At 50.6% G+C, this 23,792-nt stretch overlaps 1 protein-coding gene across 9 annotated transcripts; it reads left to right on the top strand.

The window, feature by feature from the left end:
• Nucleotides 1–241: 241 nt before the first annotated feature.
• On the top strand, nt 242–16,214 carry FTSJ1 (FtsJ RNA 2'-O-methyltransferase 1). 9 transcript variants are annotated; one of them, XM_067022961.1, is made up of 13 exons: nt 242–504; nt 2,045–2,203; nt 2,479–2,548; nt 2,647–2,737; nt 3,084–3,162; nt 4,619–4,671; nt 4,757–4,810; nt 4,897–4,999; nt 5,101–5,184; nt 5,887–5,990; nt 6,080–6,277; nt 6,494–6,535; nt 15,944–16,214. In XM_067022961.1, exons 2-12 carry the CDS (start codon nt 2,083–2,085, stop codon nt 6,524–6,526), a joined length of 990 nt encoding a protein of 329 aa, XP_066879062.1. In that variant the 5' UTR covers nt 242–504; nt 2,045–2,082; the 3' UTR covers nt 6,527–6,535; nt 15,944–16,214. The 9 variants fall into 9 exon arrangements, with proteins under 9 accessions (XP_066879062.1, XP_066879063.1, XP_058907206.1 ...); XM_067022962.1 differs by lacking the exon at nt 15,944–16,214 and adding an exon at nt 7,988–8,555 and having other exon boundaries at nt 5,893–5,990; XM_059051223.2 differs by lacking the exon at nt 15,944–16,214 and adding an exon at nt 7,988–8,555.
• The last annotated feature ends 7,578 nt before the right edge of the window (nt 16,215–23,792 follow it).

Genomic DNA, 23,792 nt, shown 5'->3' with positions numbered 1-23,792 from the left:
ATTGCGCTTCGCGGCGCGTGAAAAATAAATAGGTGCCGCCGCGCGCGTTGTATCTTGGGAAATGTAGTCCACAGTCTCAAGGAATAGTATTGTACAAGAAGGGAGGGGCGGAGAGTACGTCGATTTTCGCCTTCTAACAAAAGAACGAAGTCACTTCTCGTGCCTCGCGACGTTTCGGCCATGCCGTGCGCGACTTCGGCGGCTTTACTCGCGCCCGTTGCATGCTGGGAACGGCAGTTCGCCGACCGGCTACGTCGGCGCGAGATGCCGGAACTCACGTGGTACGTTCAGATCGGGTCCCAGCTTCGCGCGTGCCACCGCGTTCCACGATGACAGGCTTTCCACGCTCCGGTCACCCTTAGGCATGCGCGACAGACATTCGGATCAACTAAGAATACAAACTGAAGCCCTACGACTTGTCACCGGTTTGCACTCTCACCGAGGCTCGGACTGCTTGCGGACCGGTCTCCTTCGTTCTGCTTCTCCCCACTCCGAAAGTTTAAGGTAGGCCCTGGGGCGCGGAGGACTTGGGTCCCGGCCAAGACGGTTGAGGCATGCCTGCGCTGCCCCGCCGGTGAGGGAAGGAGGCAAGTTCGCCCTCGGCGCTGCAGCTGCGTAGTCCGGGCAGCTGGCACCAGGTAGGCTCCAGACCCAAGGTTTGTCTGGAGAAGGGGACAACTCATGCGGGATGGTCTGGGGGGTGGGCGGGGGGCGCAGAGATCCAGATACCGGCGGAGCCGGTCTTGTGGTGCCAGTGAGGACTTGGGCTTTCAGGTAATGATGAGGAGGGACCGGCGGTGTAGCCAGAGGGCTGTTAATGGGTGGGTGTGGAGGTTTGATGGGCTGCGTGGGTGTAATAGAGGTCTGGTGGGAGTGTTATTGGGGAATCGGTGAGGGCTAAAAGGCGTGTTTTAGTTGATGTGTTCAAGGGGACCAATGGGATGTGTTCGTTGGTTAATGAGGGGATGGTAGAGCGGGCAACTAGAAGATAATGGGAGGCACGTAGGAGTGTGATCCTTGAGGAACTGATGGAGGTATGATATTCAACGGGTTAATAAAGAGTGGTGGGGCATAGTGATTGAAAGGATAATGGTGCGGTTGTGGAGGGAATAATAGAGGCCAGTAAAAGTCATGATCAAGGAACTAATGGGAGTAGTGATCAAAGAAGAGAGAATGAGAGGCTGAAGGGATGTTGCAATAAAAAGATTTTAGCGGGTGATGATGGTGTGATCCTTGAAGAATTAATAGGAGCAGAGTGAGCAAAGAGGGGGTAATAGTAAGCTGTTGGGTGGGGGAAAATGTGGGCAGTGAGGGGAGAATGTGGAACTGATGTATGATTATCAGGGATTAACGTGAATGTGTGGTAGTAAATGGTTACAGGGGGCTAGTGGTGTGATCTATGGAGGATCAGTTGGAGGACCAGGTAAATGGGGACTGATAAATCATAGTAATTGAGAGCTCGATGGGGGGCTAATAGGCCATGATTCTCCAGGCATTAATGGGGGGGCGGCGATAAAGATGTAGTAATAAAGGAATTATTGGGGGCCTAATCACTTCAGGGGAGAGAGATTAAGGAGGTGAGGAGTGCAGTGAGGTAGTATGAGGAAAATGGGGTGAAAGCAAGGGATTAATGGGGGGCTAGTAGGGCTATATGACTCTAGGGGCAATGAGGAGAGCTGGGAAGACAGTGAGATGTTATTGGGGATAAGGTGGGCAGAGAAGGGTTGATAGTGGGGTTTAGTATGTGGTGGGTGAGTGACAGCAGTGGGAGGTGGACAGGGTCAATAATAGGTCATCTATGAGATAAGGGTTGGGTTTGTGGGATCTTTGGGGGGGATCTGTGGGGTTAGTGATGGAGCCTGAGAGCTCAGTGGTGGGGTCCTTCAGGTTCAATGAGTTCATTGGGGTTAGTGACTGGGCTCCAGCCTTCCCACCTGTTGAATGAGCTGTCACATGGGTCAGATGAGCCCGATTTAGTTTTTGTGGTTCTCGCTGCCCTGCAGAGGTAGGTGATGGCCCACTTACTGATATAGGGCGGCGTCAGCTTACTGTTGGCAGGTCCCTGGGCAAACAGTGTGTGAGATGGGACGGACGTCAAAGGACAAGCGGGATGTCTACTACCGCCTAGCCAAGGAGAATGGCTGGCGTGCCCGCAGTGCCTTCAAGCTGCTACAACTTGACGAGGAATTCCAGCTCTTCCAAGGTCCCCACTTGGCGGGCGAGTCACTGGGGAATGGGGCGGGCGAAAGGAATAGACAAGTGGGCTAGGTCTACAGAGCTCCCTGTGGTAGGTGGGCTGACTTGGAGGGTCTATGGGGCAGGGGCCAGTCAGGAAGATGGGCAGGTACGTGAGAGGAGCTGGGCATCTAGGCAGCAGATAGATACGGGTGCTCCCCAGGGGAAAGGGATGAACTTTGCACGGTCCCAGGTTGGAGAGGTGGGTGCAGCTGATCACTACACCTTCCTGTGTATGCTCAGGTGTGACACGGGCAGTTGACCTGTGTGCGGCCCCGGGCAGCTGGAGCCAGGTGCTGAGCCAGAAGATTGGGTGAGTGTGGAGTCCCAGATGGGAGGGTGGGAGGGCAGGTTAGATGGAGGGTGGACCAGGAGTGATAACTGGGCTGACATGGACCGTGTTGTCCACAGGGGCCAGGGGTCCGGCCACGTGGTGGCCGTGGACCTTCAGGCTATGGCTCCACTACCAGGTGTGTTACAGATCCAGGGGGATATCACCCAGGTGAGAGCATGGCTTGGGGTGTTGGGGTGTATCCTGGGCAAAGGCCCCCCAACCTGGGGGCTACGGCAAATGGAAGAGAGAAAGAGAAAGACAAACAGACTGAGAAAGACAGACAGAGATAGAGTAACCGAGAGAACCCAAGAGAGTGTAACAGCAGAGAAACAGAGCCAGCCTGTCGTCATCACAGAGAGACAGCAAAAAATGATCCCAGAGATGGAGCCCAGTCTTAGGCAAAGCCTGAGAATTTGGCTGACCCAGGGGCTGCGGGCCAGGGCCAAGGGCAGGTGGGGTTAGAGGGCTGTGGAGGGGGTGCCTTGGGGCCACTCATCCTCCCTCTTTTCCATAGCTGTCCACTGCCAAGGAGATCATCCAGCACTTTGAGGGCTGCCCCGCGGACCTAGTGGTGTGCGACGGGGCTCCTGATGGTAAACAGCAGGGATTGGGAGGCCAGGCGGGGGCTCTGTGTGTGTCCTTCTCTTTATGTCCTGCCTCTGTTGGCTTCTTTTACTGCCTCTCCTCTCCACTGTCAGCTGTTCCTACATCTAGCAACTTCTCCCTACCTCTGTTTCCTATTCTCTGCCTTTGTCTTCTCCCTCCCTGTACTCTACCATTTGGGTTTTGTCCACCCTTTCATCTTATTGCTCATCTCTCTGCAACTGTCCAATTCCATCTTAGTGTCTTATTGCTCATCTCTCTGCAACTGTCCAATTCCATCTTAGTGTTCACTCTTTTTCTTTTTTTTCAGTTAGTTAGCCATCCATCCATTCAGCACATTTACTGAGCACCTGTTGTGTGTCAGGCACTGTTGTACATGTTGGGAAAATATTTGTGAATAAAATTCTACTAATCTCTGACTTTATAGAGCTGGTGTTCTAGTGGGAACAGACAGAAGAGAAACAAGTGATTGAGCTATGTAGCCTGTCAAAAGGTGATAGGTACCATGGGATGTCAATGAAAAGGAGAGGGAAGAGGGGAGTACCTGTAGGAATTTTAAATAAAGTTGGGAAGGCCTCATTGGCTTTCGCACAAAAACCTAAAGGAGCCAAGGGAATGGGCCCGGGGCATGTCTGGAGAAAGAACAATCCAGGTAAAGGAATTGGCCTATGCAAAGGCCCTGAGGTAGGAGGGTGCTTGGCATGTGTGAGGAATAGCGAGATCAGTGCGGCTGGATTGGAGTGAGTGAGCAGGAGAGTTGTAGGAGGTGAGAACAGATCCTTGTGTGGATCTTTCTGGGCCACAGTGGTGACTTCGGCTTCTTCACTGAGATGAGAGCGTGGGGAAAACCATGAGAGGGTTGTGAGCAGAGGAGGGTCATGCCTGACTTGGGTTGTGACAGGATCCCTCTGGCTGCTGTGAGCAGTGTGAGGGGTGAGACCTGGGAAGGGGAGGCCGCTGCAGTCGTCCAGGTGGAGTTGAGAAGATTTGCTAATGGCTTAAATGTGGGTGTGAGGAGAGAGTGGTGGGTGTGTGTGTGTCAAAGGTAACTCAAAGGTTTTTGGCTTGAACAACTGGAAGGATCAGATGAGATGGGAAAGATGATGGGAGGAGCAGGTTTGGACAGGAAGATCGGGAGTTTGTTTTTGGATGTATTGTGTCTGAGATGTTTGTTCTGATCTGAGTCTGGAGTTAAGAGGAACAGTCGGGACTGGAGGTAGAAATGATGATAACAGTATTCATGCCTGAGGTTGTTTTGAGAGTAAAAATGAGTGCCTAAGGGTTAGGAGCTCAGAGTACGCATCTAGCTGGCAGGTAGTATTTGCATGCAGAACCTTAGCAGTAAGAGAGCCTAGGAAATGTTTTTAGCGCTCTAACCTCTCTGGGAGGTTAGAACAGGAGCATAGCTAGACTGGATGGCCCCCTAATGCTGTTCTCTTGATGCAGTAACCGGCCTCCATGATGTTGATGAGTATATGCAGGCCCAGCTCCTCCTAGCCGTGAGTAACCCTGGCTGCCCCTGCCTCAGTTTGGCCCCCTCCTGGCTGTCTCCACCTCAGCCTTAGCCATCTGTCCTGCCCACAGGCTCTGAACATTGCTACACATGTCTTGAAGCCAGGGGGCTGCTTTGTGGCCAAGGTAAGGCTCAGAGAACCTGGTAGTGGGTAGAGAGGGGTCTCCAAAGGTCATCCTCATGCCTCCATCTCTGCCTCCCCACCCTGCAGATCTTCCGAGGCCGGGATGTGACACTGATCTACAGTCAGCTGCGTGTCTTCTTCTCCACTGTGCTCTGTGCCAAGCCCAAGAGCAGCCGGAACTCCAGCATTGGTCAGTGGGTTGGAGGGGCCAGACTGGGGGTGCGCATCTCAGGGACCCATCCGCACGGGGTGGTGGTGCCAGTCGCCCCTCTCTCCACCTTATCCCCACAGAGGCCTTTGCTGTCTGTAAGGGTTATGACCCCCCTGAGGGCTTCCTGCCGGACCTGACCAAACCCCTGCTGGACCACTCTTACGGTGAGAGCCAGAGCCCTGGGCCCCATCCCTGGGGAGAGTCTGTCCACCAATGGAATTTATGTCCCAGGAGGGCCCTCAGCCCCACCCCCTGGTGGAAACTCTGCCCCTTAGGGGAATTCTGTCCCAAAAGGATCCTCAGCCCCACCCTCTGGAAATTCCACCCCTGTATGGATATTTTGTCCCAGGAGGATCTTTAGCCCAGTGGCCTAGTGGTAACTCTTGGACCTGGTGAAAATTCTGTCATGGGAGGATCCTGAGTTCTACCCCAAGGGAGACTCCACTTGCCTGCGGAGATTCTAGACTAAGAAGACTCAGTCACACCCCAGGTGGAAACCCCACCCCTGTGTGGGAATTTCATCCTGTGAGGGCCTTCAGACTGGCTCCTAGAGGGAAAAAGCACAGAGCGGCTCTTGTGGCAGGCACACTTGAGTGAGACAAAGTCCAAACAGTATATGGCAGGTGGACATAAGTGCAGTCAGAGAAGAGTGGGTTGGGTGGGGTGGTGTGTTTTAGAACAGGTGATCATGGAGGGCTTCCCGGAGGAAGTGATCTGAACCAAATGAAGGATTTCTGGTAAAGGAGGGTAAGAGTAGCTGGTGGATACGTTAGGGAGGCCTCAGTACCCATCCTGGGTACAGCCTGAGTCACAACTGGTCCCAGACACCCCAGCCCTGTCCTGCCTCATCTCTCCCTGCTTGTCAGATCCAGATTTCAACCAATTAGATGGTCCCACCCGCATCATTGTACCATTTGTGACCTGTGGGGACCTGAGCGCCTATGATTCGGACCGCAGTTACCCTCTGGATGTAAGCGCCCAGCCAACAGTGGGTGGATGGGGGGTGCTATCCTAGGTTCCCAGGTCCTCACCACCCCCTGCCGACATGTATCCCTGCAGCTAGAGGATGGCTCAGAATACAAGTATACTCCGCCCACGCAGCCCCCCATCTCACCACCATACCAGGAGGCCTGCACCTTGAAGAAGAAGGGGCGGCTGGCCAAGGAGATCCGCCCCCAGGACTGCCCCATCAGCACAGTGGACACGTTGCCCCAGTCCCTGGCCACCCCACAGCGCCACACCCTGCTGGCCTCTGAGGTCTGGAAACATGGGCCCAGAGCCCTTAATGCCCTTTCTCTGTGCCCACAGTGACCCCCTCCTCGTGTGCCTCCTTCTGCCCCAAATCACATGGTTTCTGGGACAAACTTCTCTTCCCCACCTCCCAATAGCTATAAAAATCAATGGGTAAAACCAAGTACAGTGAATGGAAAAGCTTAGCCAAGTATCTGAGTCCCTTCTTTTTTTCTTGGGTAGGTGGAAGACAGTGAAATGAACTGTTCGCCTTAAGGTGTTAAGGTAAGTTTGCCTTTTTGTCTAAGCATTTGAGTAGAGTAAATGGCACCTTTAAGAAAAAACTGAGTAAAATTTCACCTTTGAAATTTTTACATCAACTGGTAAGATTTCAGTCAGCAAATCTTTACTAAAACACCTGATCTTATGTGTCAGGAACTGCTTTAAGGATTTTACATATTGGGGCACTCGGTAAACGTTTATTGAGCACATGCTGTGTGCTGGGCACTGTTCTAGGTTTGAAGATAGCGCAGGGAACAACACAGACAAATATCCTGGCCCTCAGAGCTTCTAGTTTGGGAAAGAGGTGATAAGCAATAACACAGTCTAAATGCAGGAGTTTCCACCCACACATGCACAAACTATTTATCTTGATCTCTCTATATATGTACACACACACATACATATATATATATATATATATATATATAATGTAAAAGTAATATGAGATATGAAGAAATTTTTAAAGCAGGGTAAAGAGGTCAAGAATTCTAGGGGGTAGCAGTTTGCGGTTTTTAAAAAGGTTATCATGGAAGGTCTCACTGAGGTAACGTTTGAGCAGAGACCTGAAGAAGATGAAGGAGGGAATCGTGTGTTTATCTTGGGGAAGAGCATTCCAGGGAGAGGAAATAGCAAATACAAAGGCCCTGAGGTGGAACCCTGCCTGGTATGTGAGGGAGCAGTGAGGAGCCAGTTTCCTGGAACAGTCTGGGCTAAACCTATCAGTGCTGGAGGGCTTCGCATCCTCAGGATACCACATTAGAGGACATCCCTGTCTGGCAATGGCTTTGCAGGTTATTCAGACCAAGTCTTCCATTAAAATAAGAAGTAAAAAAGACATCTTTAAAAAAAATGAAATAGCAAATCACAATGGGAAGAGATATTTATAATCCCTATGTATAGTATCCTTGATATTTAAAAAACTGCTATAAGTCAGTAAGGAAAAGAAAATATGAGAATGGCCAGTAAGCACATGAAAAGCTGCTCATCAGGGAAATGCAGGTTAGAACTAAAAAGATTGACAATACTAAGCATCTGGAAGGATGTGCAGCATTTGGAACTCTTGAATACACCCATGGCAGCATATAATGGTGTAGCCACTGGAAAATTGTTAGGCGTTATCTGCTAAAGCTGCATGTGTGCCAGTTCCACTCCTAAGAAATGAGTACTAGAATGTTCCTAGCCAGCACTATTTGTAGTACCCCCAGACTAGATACAGCCCCAAATATCCATCAGCTATAGAATGGATCATTAAATCCTGGTTTATTCACAGTGGAGAACTACACATCAAAGAATGAACATTATATGTTTTATGCATTTTTCTGTGTGTTATGGTTCACAATGAAAGTGAAGGAAAAAACTTCAAAAAATGTTAGTAGCTGAGCAAACAATGATTATAGTAGAAGACAGTGGGGAAACATATTTTGGTTTAAAACTTCCTTTTACTTTGACCTTTAGTTAGCTGGCAATCTGATAAGGACTCGGAAGCTGTTTGCTGTCAGGAAAACCAGAACTTGAGTTGATGAACTTGTTTTCAAATATCTCATCAACCGGTCCTGAACATACAAGCTCCGAGTGGGAACCTGCAGCAACCACCAGGAACACAGCGAGGAAAGAAACATCACGGAATGTCCGTCTGCACTGCAGAGGGGATTCTTGAGTGGGGTCTTGCCTCTTCTCTAAATCTTTCCAGCCGTGTCCTGATCATGTCCAGAATTTACCCTGAGAGTGGGGGTTCTTAACCTGGGTAGAAGTCAGCGTTATGTGTGGATTTGATGGAGGGAAATATTACATCTTTATTTTCACTAATATAACTGAAATTTTAGCTATACTCCTGGATCTGAACGCTGGCATCAAATCACAATAAGTAAAAGCAGTGCCTGCAACTTCCACCAATACAGATCACAGTTACTTTTTTATGTTATGTTATAGTCATTGCAGGCATCTTAAAATATTGTTCACATTGGTCACTACTTTGAATAAGATCTTAAAATTTGATGTATTAATAAAAAAAGTTCATATAGCATCCCAATGTTGTTTCATTTTAACATGTAACTATTTTTCTAGTTTTATTGAAATATAATTGATATAATGTGTAAGTTGAAAGTGTACAACATAATGATTTGATATATGTGTATATTGCAAAATGACTACTGCGGGTTTAATTAACATCTATCACCTCACATAGTTAACAGGTTTTTTTCTTGTGATGGGAAGTTTTAAGATTTGCTCTCTTAGCAACTTTCAAATATACAATATAGTATTGATAAGTATAGTCACTATGCTGTATATTACATCCCCAGAACTTATTTATAACTAGAAGTGTTGTACCTTTTGACCACCTTCACCCATTTTTAGATTCCACATATAAGTGAGATCACACAGTATTTGTGTTTCTCTGACTAATTTCATTTAGCATAATGCCCTCAAGGTCTGTCCACGTAGTCACAAATGGCGGGTTTCCTTTTTTATGGCTGAATAATATTCTATCATATGCATATACCACATTTTCTTTATTCATTCATCTGTCGACAGACCCCTAGGTTGTTTCCATATCTTGGCTATTGTAGATAATACTGCAATGAACATTAGGGTGCAGATAGCTCTTTGAGGCAGTGATTCCATCTCCTTTGGATATATACCCAGAAGTATATATTTGGGATATGGGGAATGATGGATCATATGGTAGTTCTATTTAATTTTTTGAGGAACCTCCATGCTGTTTATTTAGTTTCCATAATCCTGTGTATTTGAGTGTGTGTGTGTGTGTGTGTGTGTGTGTGTGTGTGTGTGTGTGTATGCACATGCACATGCATGCTTTCAAAAATATTCTATGAAGGGGTCCACAGACTTGATCAGATCAGATTCCAAAGGTTTCCCCAGGACACATTTTTTTTTTAGCTGTGCTGCATGGCTTGTGGGATCTCAGTTCCCCGATCAGGGATTGAACCTGCACCACGGCAGTGAAAGCCCAGAATCCTAACCACTAGGCCACCAGGGAACTCCCCAGAACAAATTTTTTACATTAAGAACCCCTCTCTTAAAGGCATATCAGAAAGTCTGCCATGACTGCCGTCCTGAATTTCTATATTTTAGCAAACAGGAGCTGACAAACACCAGCTACATGGGCAGACCCGGTTTCTGCAGCTTACTCGCTTATCTTTAGAAAATCACTGATCTTTGTCCAAACACCGTCCATTGACCTCAGGACTACTGACATCCCAGTCTGTGACCCCAGGTGTTTCTATACCTGACTTTGTGACCCTGGGAGTATCCATACTGAGTCTAACCCCAGGGGGCCCACACCACAGCTTGTTAACCCAGGAGTCTTATCACCCACGTCAGTATGACCACAGGAATGTCCACACCCCAGTCTGTGTGACTCCAGGAATGTAAAACAGAAGTATCCACACAAAAGGTGGTGTGTCCACACCCATCACCATGTAAATTCAGCAGTGTCCACACTAGAGTCAGTGACGCCCCAGGGGTGTGGACAGCCCAGTTTGTATAATCCCAGGAGTATCCACGTCTCAATTCCCAGGAGCGTAAACACACCAGCCTTTGGGACCCTGTGGGCATACTCATCTCGGGCTGTGTGTTCCTGGTGTCCACCGCCATCTGTGTAATGTCAGAAGTGTACACCGAAAGTCACTCTGATGGGAGCAGTGTCTAATTCCCAGTCTGTGCGAGCCAGTGGAGTCCACACCCGCAAGTGTATGGCCAAGGAGGGGCCCACCCGGCCTAGGCCTGCTCTCTGAGCTTGGGAGTGCCCACTCTCCACCTGCGTGGCCCTATTCTTGCGACTCCAGGAGTGTCCACGCCCCTCAGTGTGACCCCAGAATTTTCCACGCTAAAGTCAGTTTGTCCCCAGAGGTACATCCATCCCAGCCCGTGTGTCTCCAGTGGGGTACTTACTTTAGTCCGAGTGACTCCTGGAGTGTTTCCACCCCAGTCTGTGATGACAGGAATGTTTATTCTCCAGTCTTTGTGACCCCAGGCTTTCCGTAACACAGCCTGTGTTACCCACAGAGTGTACACGCCCTGGTCAGATGACTGCAGGTTTGTCAATTGCTTAGACTGTGTAACAACAATGGGTGTCCATTCCCCTGTCGCTGTAACCCCCAGGGTTACCACACCTCAGTCACTGTTGCCCCCAAGGGTATCTACAGTGTAGTCTGTGTCACCACAGGAGGGTATACACTCCAGTCTGTGTGACACCTGGAGTATTCAAAATATAGTCTGTGTGACCCCATAAGTGTGCCTATCCCAAAGCTTCTGACTGCAGCGTTGTAAAAACTCCAGTCTATTTGACCACAGGGGTGCGCACTGCAAAGTATGTCAGTCAGCAGCAGTGCCCACGTCCCAGTCTGGGTGACCTCACCAATGGCATATGTCAGGTTTTGTCACCATAGAAATGTCCACCCCCTTTGTCTGACCCCAGGAGTCTCCAGACGCCAATGTGTGTCCTGAGGGAAGCACTCCCCTAGTCTGTGTTACAAAAGCATTGTTTGTTTAGACCCCAGTCTATCACTGTTGGCTTTCTACCTGCCAGTCTGTGTCCCCTAGGAGTGATCATTCCTCAGCACTTGAAACACCAGGAGTTTCCACACCCCAGTATATGTAACCCCAGGAGGACCCACAGTCAGCTTGTGTTTCTCCAGAAGGGTCTACACAATAGTCTGCATGACCCCAGGATGATCAACTTCTGTGTGACCACAGGAGTGGCCACCACCCAGTCCATGTTTCCCTAGGATGGTACACCCTTGGCTGTGTGATCAATGAAGTCTCTATGCTCTGGGATCTGTGACCACCAGGGTGTCACTCCCCAGCCTGCAACTCCAGAGCTTTCTACCCGGTGTGGGAGCGAGGAGTGTCCCCACCTCAGTCTCTGTGGCCCCACAGGCTCATTTACTACATCATCCCTGTCACCCTAGGAGTAGCTGAACTCCAGTCTACGTGATGCCACAAGCATCCACATCCCAAACAAGGTGAGCAGAGGGGTGTCTACACTTGAGTGCGTGTGACCACAAACATGTCCTCCCCTTGTCTTTATGACCCCAGATGGGTCCGGTGGGTTTTACCCTGGCTGTGTCCACGTCCTAATGTTTGACTACAGAAACGTCCACAACCCAGCCTTTGTGACCCCCAGGAGTGTCCACCCCACAATCAGAGTCCAGAAGTGGCAACGGCTTAGTCTATGTGACTTTGGGAGGTTCCACAGCACAGTCTGAGTGGCATCGTGTGTGTGCTCGTCTCAAACTATGTGATCACAGAGGTGTCCACACTCCAGTCCCCATGGCTCAGGAATGTCCACACCTAAGTTTCTGTGACAGAAGCAATGTCCAATCTCGAGTGTATGTGACCCAGTATTGTCCAAACCCCACAGTTGCTGTCACAGCGTGTCTATACCCAGTGCCTGTGGCCTCAGGAGGGTGTGCTCCCATCAGGGTGACCACAGGAGTATGAAAGTCCCATGCCTGTGACTGCTGGTGGGTCTACACTCCAGTCTGGGTGACCCAGGGGAGGATACCCCCCATCTGTGTGACCAAAGGAGTCTCCACACTCCAGTGTCTGTAACCACAGGGGCGTTGATCACCCAGTCAGTGTGACTAGAGGAATGCCCACACCAAATTCGGTGTGATCACACCACTGTCCACCCCCATCTGCCTGTCCTGAGAGGCATCTCTGCTGCGGTTGGTGTGATCCCAGCAGAGGGCACACTGCAAGTAGCATGACTACAGAGGTCTCCTTCTGGATAAACACAGGCTGACTGTGGGTCCTCCTGGTGTTACATACACTGGGGCATGGACACTCCTGCCTATGATACTCCAGCAGTGTCCACGCCACAGTCCTTTGACTACAGTGGCTCCCCAGTGTATGTGTCCTCAGTCATGTCATTGTCCCAGTCTGTGGTCCAGACTCCAAAGTTTGTGATTCTGATGGTGTCCAAAGTTGAACCTGTGTGAGAAGGTACCAGATCATAGTCTATGTGACTCCAGGAGTGTCCACCCACCAATCTGTAGGAATCTAAGAGAACACATCCCAGCCCATGAGACTTCAGGAGTGGCCACTCCCCATCCTGCGTGACCACACACCAGGCTGTGTGACGCCCTAGAGCCTCCACACCTGAGTGTGTGACCCCAGGAGGTCCACATCCCAATCAGTGTGACCCCAGGATTGCTTACACCGAAATCTAGTGACCTCATGAATGTCTACACTGTCATCTGTTTGATCCCAGGAGTGGCCGCACCCCAGACTATGTGACCCTGGGAGGATCCATACACCAGTCAGTGTGACCCCAGGAGGGGTTACATCTAGAGAAAGAGTAATCCAGACAAAGGGGGAAAGCCTGTGCAAAGGGCCTGAGGCAGGAGCATACCTGGCACACTTGAGGTAGAGTGAGGAGACCAGTGGAGCGGGATCAGAGTGAGCGAGGCGCGAGTGGCAGGAGGTGAGGTCAGAGAGGTTACAGGGCCTGGTTCTGTAGGGCCTCTCTGGTCACGGGGAGGACTTTGGCATTTTTTTCTGAGAGACATCTCAGAGCAGGGATCTGAGCAGAGGAGGGCCATGGGCTGAATTGGGTTGTGAAAGGACCCTCTGGCTGCTGTGAGGACAGACTGGAGTCCTTAAGTCAGATCAGAGATCAGGCTGAGCCATGGAGAGCAGGGGCCCCAGGAGCCAGGACCATAACCACTTGACAGGCCTCCCCAGGGGGCTGTACATTCTTGCCGGGGCATATGGTAGCCCTCCCCTTGTTCCTCAGAAACACAGGATATATTGGGGAAAAGTCATGGGGATTGAATGAAGATGACCTCACTGTGGGACCTCAGGCCAGCCTTGCCTTTCCCTGGACCCTGGGTTTCCGCCTTTGGCAGATGAGTATAATAATTCTTACCCTGCCAATCTCTCCAGCATCTCTGCTCACCTATTCTCTCCAACCACACTAGCCTCCTTGATGTTCCTCAAACACACCAAAGCATTATTCCCACTTCAGGGCCTGTGCACCTGCTGCTTCCCCTGTGCTTGAACACTCATCCCAAGATATGTACATCGTTCACAGTTACATGGCTTCCCCCTTCGTTTTCTCTGCTTAAAGATCATCTCCTTAGGAAGCCTTCCCTGACTATCCAAAATAGCACCTCTGTATCCCTGCATCCTGCTTTGTTTTTCTTCAAAGCACTTAGTACATCCTAATAGTATATTATATATCTACTTGTTGAGTCAGCCAGGGCCCTGCAGTAGGGGTGGAGGGACACAAAGCACACACAGGTGGAATTTCGAAGAGACCTGAATGAAGGGACCATTACAGAGGTGCAGAGAGTTCAGTAAACCAGTAAGGTTGCTGAGCTACCCAGGGACATCAGAGGGGTGCTGCCACCATTCCTAGGCCTGAAGGGGCAGGAAAGGGAACAGTGTTCCTGAAACCCAGGAGAAGCTGAAACCCAGCCCCAGCCAGCGAACACCTGGCTTTCTCTGTCCTTGTGTTGTACAGTCACCTACTGGGGTCTCTCATTGGCCAACCCAGCTGGAAGCCAGATGGGGCAGAGCATGGCTGATGAAGTCCACACGGGGACACAGGGCAGGACAGGGAAGGAGGGAGAATGGATTGCCGGGGATGAGGGGACAAGTAGAATATCCAACATGTTAATTTAGTATTTTCCATTGCCTATTGAATAATACTGAGCATGGGAAGTCCCTGAAGACAGGTGTGTGGGCCTGTTGTGTTCTCTTCTGTGTTTTTAGTACCTAGAGCAGTGCATGGCACACTTAATAAATACTTGTTGAAAGTATAAATGAAACAAAATAATATATATAAATGTATAATGCAAAAGTGAAAGGATGAGCCACAGACTGGGAGAAAATCTTTTCAAAATGCATTATCTGACAAAGGACCAGTATCCAGAATATATAAAGAATTCCCACAATTCAATAATAAGAAAACCAACAACCCAATTAAAAAATGGGCAAGAGATTTGAACAGATACTGCACCAAAGAGGAAATACAGATGGCAAATAAACATGTGAAAAGACACTCAACATCATTAATCATTAGAGAAATTCAAATTAAAAACACAATGAGATATCATTATGCACTTATTATAATGGCAAAACTTAAAAAGACTGACCATACTAAGTGTTGGTGAGGCTGAAACTCTCCTATGGTGCTGGTAGTGATGTTAAATTATTAAGTCACTTTGGAAAACAGTTTGGCAGTTTCTTATAAAGTGAAGCATACACCTACCACACAACCCAGCAATCCCACTCATAGGTATTTATCCAAGAAAAATGAAAACTTATGTTTGTACAAAAACCTATACGCAAATATCCATAACAGCTTTGTTTGCAATTGCCCCAACCTGGAAACAACCCACATGTCTTTCAACTGCTGGCAAATAAATAAAGAAACTGATACATCCTCACTTACTACTCAGCAATGAAAAGCAAACTACTGATGCATCCAACATAGATGACCCTCAAATGCACTAGGCTAAGTGAAAGGAGCCTGTATAACAAGGCTACATACTGTCTGATTCCACCTATATGGCATTCTGGAAAAAAGCAAAACTGTGGGGATAGCACACAGATCAGTGGTTGCCAGGGAGTGGTTAGGGGTGGAGGGAGGGACTGACTTCAGCATGGCCACACAAAGAACTTTTTTTTTTTTCAAAGAACTATTTTGAAGTGAGAGAACTTCTCTCCTACCAGTGGCAGTTAACCAACTAGTTTTGTTTTTCAAGCCTCAGAGAACTGTATGCTACAAAGGAGACATTTTACTGTATGTAAAATATACCTCAGTAAATATGACTTTTTGTAAAGTGCAGTACTTTGCAAGCAGTAAGGAATTCTATGTCTACAAGACGGGCTGTGATCATGCCTGTTGTTACTCCTCCTCTCCATCTGGTTTCTGCACAGACACGTCTCAGGAACGCATCTGAGGAAAAGGAGGAGCTGTAGCCATCCTGCCACAGCTCAAGGTAGAGCTTTGTTTGTTGACTGTTAGGACCTGAATTGTGTCCCCCTACAAATTCATGTGTTGAAGCCCTAGCCCTCAATGTGACTGTTTTTGAAGATGGGGGCTTTAAGGAGATCATAATTCAATGAGGAATGAGGTCATAGGAGTTGGTCCTAATCCAATAGGACTGGGGGGAGTCTTATAAGAGAAAGAGACACCAGCGAGCTCTTTCCATGCATACGTGCACAGAGGAAAGGCCACGTGAGGACACAGTGAGAAGGTGGCCATCGGCAAGCCAGGAAGAGATGTCTCACCAGAAACCAACTCAAATGGCACCTTGATCTTGGACTTCCAGCCTCCAGAACTTTGAGGAAATGTGTCTGTTGTTTAAGCCACCCAGTCAGTTGTATTTTGTTATGGCAGCCCTAATACACTGAGCAAACTAATACTTTGCCTCTCAGTTTCAGATCTGACTCCAGGAGACTCATTTTGGCCATGTCTGAGGACAGCAGGCATTCAAGTGAAAGAAGTAAAATTCAGCACAGTCTCCCTGTCTAGTTGAATGGGGCTCTGAAGCTCAGAGAGGGGATGTGTAGCCAGAGAAACACAGGGTGAAATCCACAGCACTCCCACAAATCGGATTCTGGGGGCTGTATCCACAGGACATCCTCAGCCACACTGCAAGATGAGTAAGAATTGTTGGGGGTAATAAAATTTGTTTTTAAAAAAGAATTGTTTGGGGAGTTTTCAGAACCGCCCTAAGCCTCCTAAAGCCCCACCCAAACCTGGTTCACGCCAGGCTGTTCTCCCACATAACACGTATGCAGTCTAGAGCCACTGATGCCGTAGTTTGGGAGAGTATCTGTAATGGTGTCGTCTCAGGCTTGGTGGCAGCCCAAGGTTAGGGACAAATGTCTGAATCTCTCTAGGTGGCAGGGGCTGAGGAAAGTTGGGGTGGATCATAGATCACAGGCCGCATCTCACGAGGAAGTTCTGCCAGACGCAGGAGCTGAAAGCAATTCCCAGCCAGGCAGAGTTGATGATTGAAAGCTTCCAAGGGTGATTGGGTGTGCACGCCCACATGGACGTGTGTGTGCACAGTGTGCATTCCAGCATGAGTGAAATTATTTGCATGCATGCCCGGTGTGCTTATGTCTGTGTGTGCACATTTACAGTGTTCACACGTGCACGCATATGTGGTACATGCATGTGCATTCAGGCTTTGCTGGTTTGGGTACAGGTGTGTATGTGCATTACACAGGTGCAATTGTGCACCTGTGGAGATGCTAGGGTGCAGATGAGCCCAGCAGGGACACGGGGGCCTGTACCCTGATCAGGGTGTTTGTGAATAGAAATAGTGTACACACACCGGGATGTGCTTATGCAGGAGATTTCGTGTTCAAACCCCTATTACCATGGGCGCAAGCCTGAGTGTTTGTGTCTGTGTGTGTATGGGTGTACCCTAGGCTGCACATGCATGGCTGTGTGTAAGTGCACAGGTACAGAGGAGCCCATTGGCCCAGGCTTGTGTGTGTAGTGTCTGTACTTGTATACCCCGGGTGCCACTGCATTTGCCAGTGTGCTTGACCAGGTGCACACATGGGGCTGGGCCTGGGTGTCAGTAAGCCTGTACCCCTGAGAGCCTGGGCCTGAGCATGTGTGTAGGCATGGCTGGAGTTATTTCCATCGGCCTGGGCCTGGCTGTCTGTGCTCATGTCCCCTGGGGGGGTTCATGAAGGTACATCTGTGTTTGTATGGACTCACAAGTGCCCAGGAGCCTGGACTGTGATGTCTGTGCACGCGTACCCTTGGGCATCCATAAATGTCTGTGTACACAGGTGCATATTGGTCCGTGGGCCCTGTATAAATGTGCATGTGTGTGTGTGGATGGGTGCAGGTGTGCCCACAGTCCTGGGCCTCACTATCTGTGCATGTACAACTCTGGGGGCCCATGCATATGTGTGTGCATGGTTTCATGTGTGGACATGGGCCTGGGTAAGGGCATGTGTATACGTGTATCCCTAGGGGCCCATGCATGGCATGTGCTCAGGTGTTCAGATGTGACCATGAGCTTAGATCTTGGTGTCCTTGGGGGCACACTTATGGCATCTGTGTGGGGGATGGGCGTGCTGCTTCCCTCCCACCTACACCTGGCTGGGGATTGTAAGGGAAACCAAGAAGTGTGCTTTCTCTAGGAATCCAGGTTTTGGCAGAGGCCGGGGAGTGGAATTCGGGACCATTTTGCTTTTCTCCAACCTTGTTACTTGGGACAAAGCTAGAGCTGGGAAACCGCCCCTTCCTTCATTCAGCTGAGTTGAGCACAGCGGTGTGCTCTGGCACCCTGGAGACGATGTGACCAAACTCCAGACTCCAGGAAAGATGAGCAATGCTTATAAGCCTCCATGATACAAAGCAGAAGTGCCAGCAAGCTGCTCAGATCAGGGAGCAGAGACTCAGGTAAGGCTTCCTAGAGGGTGGGGTAGGAAGGTACAGGGAAGAGGGCCCAGGGCAAGGGAGGGCCTGGACGTGCAGGGACAGGAAAAGGAAGACAGAAGTCAAGGCAAAGGCCTCGACTCAGAAGGCCAAGGCCTAGGAGTAGGAAGGTGGTGTTCATTCGGTCAGGAAGCCTCATCTGGGTCTCTCATCGCTTGTAGGAGACCCAGAGGCCAGGCCTGGGAGGGGCCTACAGATGGATTAGGGTTGGTAGGTGGGGGAGTTGTTGATCTGTCCCTGGAATGGGCAGCTTACACTTAGGAAGCTGTTTAGGGTTCCCAGGGCCACTGGGGCCCAGGTAAGCCACCACCCTTCCCGGGCCTCAGTATTCTTTGCTGTCAAATAGCATGCCTGCTTGCAGCCCAGGCCCAGGGAAGCATTTAGCCTGAAAGAGTAAACTGCAGACAGTGAGCGGGCAGAAGAGCGGCTCCCCAGCATTGGGCCACTGTCCTGCTCCTCTGCTACCTTTGAGTCTTCACACCCTTCCTCCTGGGGCAAGGCTCGGAAAGGGGCTGAAGGAGCCATGCCCGCTGGCCTGTCGGCAGTGGGGAGGCCAGGCCTGGCGGGCCAGCCACCCTGGGCTAGGAGGGGCAGCTCCACTGCCAGCCCCAGTCCCCCACCAACTTGCCCAGACAGAGAGGGGGAGGCACAGGGACCCCCAACCCTCCTCCCGGCTCTGGCTGGACAGGGGGACTGCTGCTCCAAGGCTGACCCAAATGTACAGCAGGTTTGCAGAGAGCAGAGAGGTCTCCCTTCTAGTCTCAGCACCCTAGCCCTTCACCCCATAAAAGCCCCTCAGGTGTAGTGTCAGGGCCCCCACCTCAACCCCAAGCTGATCGCTTTCTTCTAGATCCTTTTAGTAAGGGAGTCACCACTACCGACTGTATAATATTAGGGCAGCAGGCCACCGTGCACAGCTGGGCAGGCTGTGCCCTGACCAGGGACACCCGGCCAAGGAGGCAGGTGGGGACAGAGATGTGGCCTGGGCTCCTCTTGCATCCCTGGGTCTTGGCCTGGGGCCATGTTCGTCAGGAGGAAGGGGCGTCCTTTCCTGGAGTTTGCAAACATCCTAGGTGAGCTAGTGGCGCCACTCAGCGTCCAGGTCTCAAAAGCAAAGAAGTGAGGAGATAGATGAGTCAGAAAGCGGATATAACCACAGGAGCTGGGCATGCCTCAACTCAGGAAGGCCTCTGAGCTGCAAAAAGTCTCAGCCAATGTCTAGTTCAGTGCTATACATTGTCAGGAAAAACTGTGGGAGGCATTTAAATGGGCAGAACTATTCCCAGGTGTCGTTTCAATGGAACGCTCGTGTGTCTAGGGGACATTTATGGCTTATCCGATCCATAGGGGCAGCACCCTTGTCTCTGGCTGGGCCATTTTGAAACTCTATAGAGACAGGAGTTAACGTGCGCAGAACTGAGGAGTCCCGTTATTAAACATGCAAGTGAATTTTGTCCTGTCGAGATACAAGTGCTTTCAACCCTGTAGAAAGGATGACTCCAAATATCCTAGGGCATCAATTGGCAAATTCATCTATATATGTCCATTCTGCAGATTCTCCTTTGAGCTGATTGTAACGTCTTAGCAGTTCTCATTACTAAAAACCCTAAGTAAAATATTTGACGTGTGTTCACTTTATATGTGTATGAGTCGTGACATTACCATTTTGGAACTTTTTCTTTAACCACATCTGCCAGGTCATAGTACAGATAAGGTACAGAGGTGGGAGGGGAAGGGAGCCTCAGGGGTTGGGGTGGGGAGACAGCTGAATCCAGGCCATCCTGGGCTCTGCCCTGCTCCTGGAGGGAGGGGCTGTGCTTTGCACAGGGTGTGGAAAAGAGGGGCTGTGACACCCCCCAACCCTGAGGATGTGGAACGACCCTCTGGGGTGAGGGGCCCCCCTGTTGGTTCCCACCTTCAGTGCTGTGTCCTGATTCAGATCTAAGACACAGCCAGCTCCCCTTCCCCATCCTGGACAGTGCCAGTTGTGTTGGGCTTATTCAGGACACACAGGTGCTGAAATTCCCCATTGCCATCCTGGGCTGCCGGGCTGGTGACACCAGTGGGAAGGGCTTTATTCTCAGGCAGGTTGTTTCAACAGCTGAGTCTCAGCTGCCTTATCGATAAAATGCAGGTAATTATGGTTCCTGCGGAGCAGATTAACCGATGAGAAGCTCTTTAAATAGTCCAGCACAGAGCAACGACTAAATAAATGTCAGCTTCCAGTCATTAGGTCTGTTTGCAGAACTTCCAATGGCAGACATCTTAGAAAGGATGCTTGGGACCCCTTCCAGATGCTGGCTTAGCAGGGCCCAGCTTCTCCATCCTGGGCTAAGACACCTAGCAATTGCTCCCTGGGTGATGGATCAGTGAGAGTCAGATCCCTGGCCAGCGAGGATGTGTCTGGCTCACTGTCTCTGGAACCCCTATGGCTGCCACCCAGGGGATCCTGGGACCCAAAGGATGAAGCAGGGAGGAGCACAAGGAAAGATGAATTCCCATCAGGTGACTGTGGGGCTACCTGTGGGAAGTCACCTCTTGGGGCCTTGGTTTCTCCATCTGCACAATGGGCATGTTGCAGTTGGGAACTGGCTGCTGAGGACCTTTGCAGCCACCTTTTAGGGAGGAACAGATGGTCTCCAAGAGCATAACAGCTGGAAACTGAAGCTCCTCCCCACCCCAGGCCCTGCTTTCAGAGATAAGCACTGCAGACCAGAAGGGGAAAGGCACACCCCTCCACAATAAGGAAGCTGCTCAAAAGGTTGAGGGGCAGAGTCGGCCAAGAGCCCAAGTGCCCAGGTGCGCAAGGCTAATGTAGAGGAGATTTTGGTCCTTAGATCACACCTGAGGCCTGCCTGGGGAACTTGTAGGGGCTGAGGGATGGACTCAGTAAACCTCATCTCTCTCAGCCACCAGAAATTCTGCCTCTCGTGACAGGTATTTTATACTAAAATGTCAATGCCTTCCAGAAGCGGTGAACGTGTTTGTGGCAGAGGCTATCTGAAGAAGGCAAAGCCTCACTGGAAACGATTTAATCTAATGGTGGAATTTAGGGAAGTGTGGCAATAGGAAGGAGAGGTCTCTGGGGAGACTTCCAAGTACACAGTGGATCTAGAGGCCCCAAGGCAGCCCAGGAGGAAAGAGAAATCTCTTTCCTATCTTAGGTCTCCATGCAAGGCAGATGGCCCTCCCAGGCAGTTCTTTTCCCTTCCTCTGAGGGCTCTGTCTGTCCAGCTGTCAACCTGTCACTTCAGTTCTGCTACAAAGCTGTTGAGTAGATGTGTATTCATCAAGCATCAATTTCTAACACTGAGGAAGGAGCTTCCTAAAGAGGGAGGTCTGTTCTTCTGGATGATTACAGATAAGTTCTGTGTGGGAGGGTCAGACGGGAGGCTCCAGGAAGCAAATAGGGCAGGTCAAAACATTAGAACAGTCATCACCCTCTCTTCCATCCATCCACCCACCCACCCACTCACCAATCACCCAACCACTCACCTAGCCTTGCACCCATTCATGCACCCATCAGTGACCCACCTACCCACCTATTCATTCATCCACTCATCCATCCACCCATCCATCCACTCACACACCTACCCAACCATCCACCTCCCCACCCATGTAATTGGAGACTGTTACGGATCCAGCCCATACCATGCATTGGGAGCACAGAGATTTATCATGTCCACCCCCTGCTTTTAAGCAGCCCCCAGTCTAGCTGGAGAGACATCCACGGGCATACCTCACTGCATGATTCTGTGATCAATTCTGTGGAAACCCCAAGAGAGAGGAGAAAGAAGGGCATTCCTGGAAGTGGGCACAGCATGGATAAATTTGGGGAGGTGTAAGTAAGAGAGATGAGTGTGGTTGAAGAATCAGGTGGATGAAGGGCCAAGGCAGAAGTTGACACTGGAAAGAGGGGGAGGGACCTTTCATTCCTGACCCTGGGAAGCCAGGGGTGACATTTGAGCAAAAGAGCCAGCACCCAGAGAGTGTAGCCAGAGACCTTTGGGTGGCCAGCCCACTCTTGCTCCAAGCCCCAAGGAGCCATGTGTGTCAAATCCAGCCTGCAATTCAAAGAAACAAAAAGACTCCAAATCTCAGAAAGGATGCCTTTGTGGGAACTGTCTCTGATGGACGGACAGATGGATGACAGATGGATGCATAGACGACTGGTTGGTGTGCAGATGCAATCGTGAACTCTGGTTCATGCCACGTGTTCTGGGGACACGTGTGAGGGACCCAGCATGGCTGGGAGCATTAGGCATGTGCATCCCAACATACCCGGCTCTGCAGAGCTGGGGGACTTGCAGGATGCATGGCCGCATCGCCAAGGGAAGAGGAGGGAGGGGAGCACTGGGCGGCTGTGCTGGTGAGCATCTCTAACCAGGAAGTGGAGGCCACTCCTAGCTGGGGCTCTAAGAATTTCCTCGACGGAAGCAGCTTCTGAAATCTCCTGAGTGTAGCTGAATTTTTATCTAAGAAACCATCCAAGGCCCCTTGTCAGGAGCATTGGGCTCTGTTGGCTCTGTGGGATGGTGTTGTCTTTCACAGGGACCAAGAGCCAGGAGGACAGTCGAGGATGTGCCATAGGGATGACATCCCTGGCAGGGGATGGGGCTTGGTGGCTGAACAAACCCCCGTGCTGCAGCCTTCCAGGTGTCAGGCCCAGTTAGGAAAAGCCCACACATCTAACAGCTTGACATGAGGTTGGTGCAGTCAGATCTTGGGGCACCAGAGGGGCCCAGGGTAAGGGACAGTGTACCAGGCGGCTCTGGGGAGCCAGGAGCTATGGAGAGGCCCAAGCGGGCTCTGGAAGGAACAGGGGCAGCAGCCTGCAGGTGTGGTGGGGCAGGAAGCTGAAGGCAGTAGGACTGCAGGGTGAGTGTCAGTGCCCCCCTGCCAGATCCAGAGAGTCTTCTTGGCAGCCCCATTCCAAGTGTGCTCCAGGCAGGCAGAGGCCAGCAGCACCTCCCCTCCTTCACCCACTCTAGTCAGCTGCTTGATGGAGTCCTGTAGTCAGCCCTCCCTGGACATCCCCTGGAAGCCCAGCCCAGCGCAGCCCAGCACAGGCACTGGGGGCCCCAGACAGAACAGATGTGCAGGCCCTGCCTAGTGGGGAGACAGGAGCTTCTATATGACAAGGCTTATGAAGGGAGGGTCGGCCCAGGGTGTGGGAGTGCCAGAGACAGGAGGTGGGAAAGGTTTCCCCCACCTCACAGGTGATACCAAGCTGGATCTTGAAGGGAAATCAGGAGAGCTCAGGGATGAGAAGCAGAGGAAGGGCATTCCAGGCAGAGGGCATGGGCAAAGGCAGGGAGGTATGAGAAGGGAAGCAGAGAGATGGGAATAAGGCATGCTCCTGGTGACAGGGTCTGTGAGAGACCAGGCTCTGCCACCCAAAGCAGCTGGACCAGGGAAGATGAAACCCTTTGGGTCAGCCACCATGGTTTCCAGTTCCCACCCAGCTACCAGCTCTGGGGCTGGGACTTTGAGGAAGTCACTTAATCTGTCTAGACCTCACGTTTTCCATCTATTTAAGGACATTACTGATGCTCTAGGCACAAGGCCATTTAATTAAGAGCCTGTGGACCGGAGGTTTCAAGGAGCCCTTGCATTTTCAGCGAACTCTGTAAGTGCTGTCAAAGCCCTCCAGCCAAAGACCCCCTGGAATACGCCTGTGCTTGAACAAGTTGGGTTGACTGCTCGTTGCAACAAGAGACAGCTCACACTATGGGAAACCGTGGGGTGTCTTAGTAAGAGCGTGCTAGAGAGGATTTCTTCTAGGATTTGGGCTGGTGTTAGGTGATTTGGGAGAGG

The sequence above is a fragment of the Kogia breviceps genome, chromosome X, assembly GCF_026419965.1.
Source record: "Kogia breviceps isolate mKogBre1 chromosome X, mKogBre1 haplotype 1, whole genome shotgun sequence".
Classification (NCBI taxonomy): Eukaryota; Metazoa; Chordata; class Mammalia; order Artiodactyla; family Physeteridae; genus Kogia; species Kogia breviceps.
This window is presented reverse-complemented; position numbering and strand designations above follow the sequence as displayed.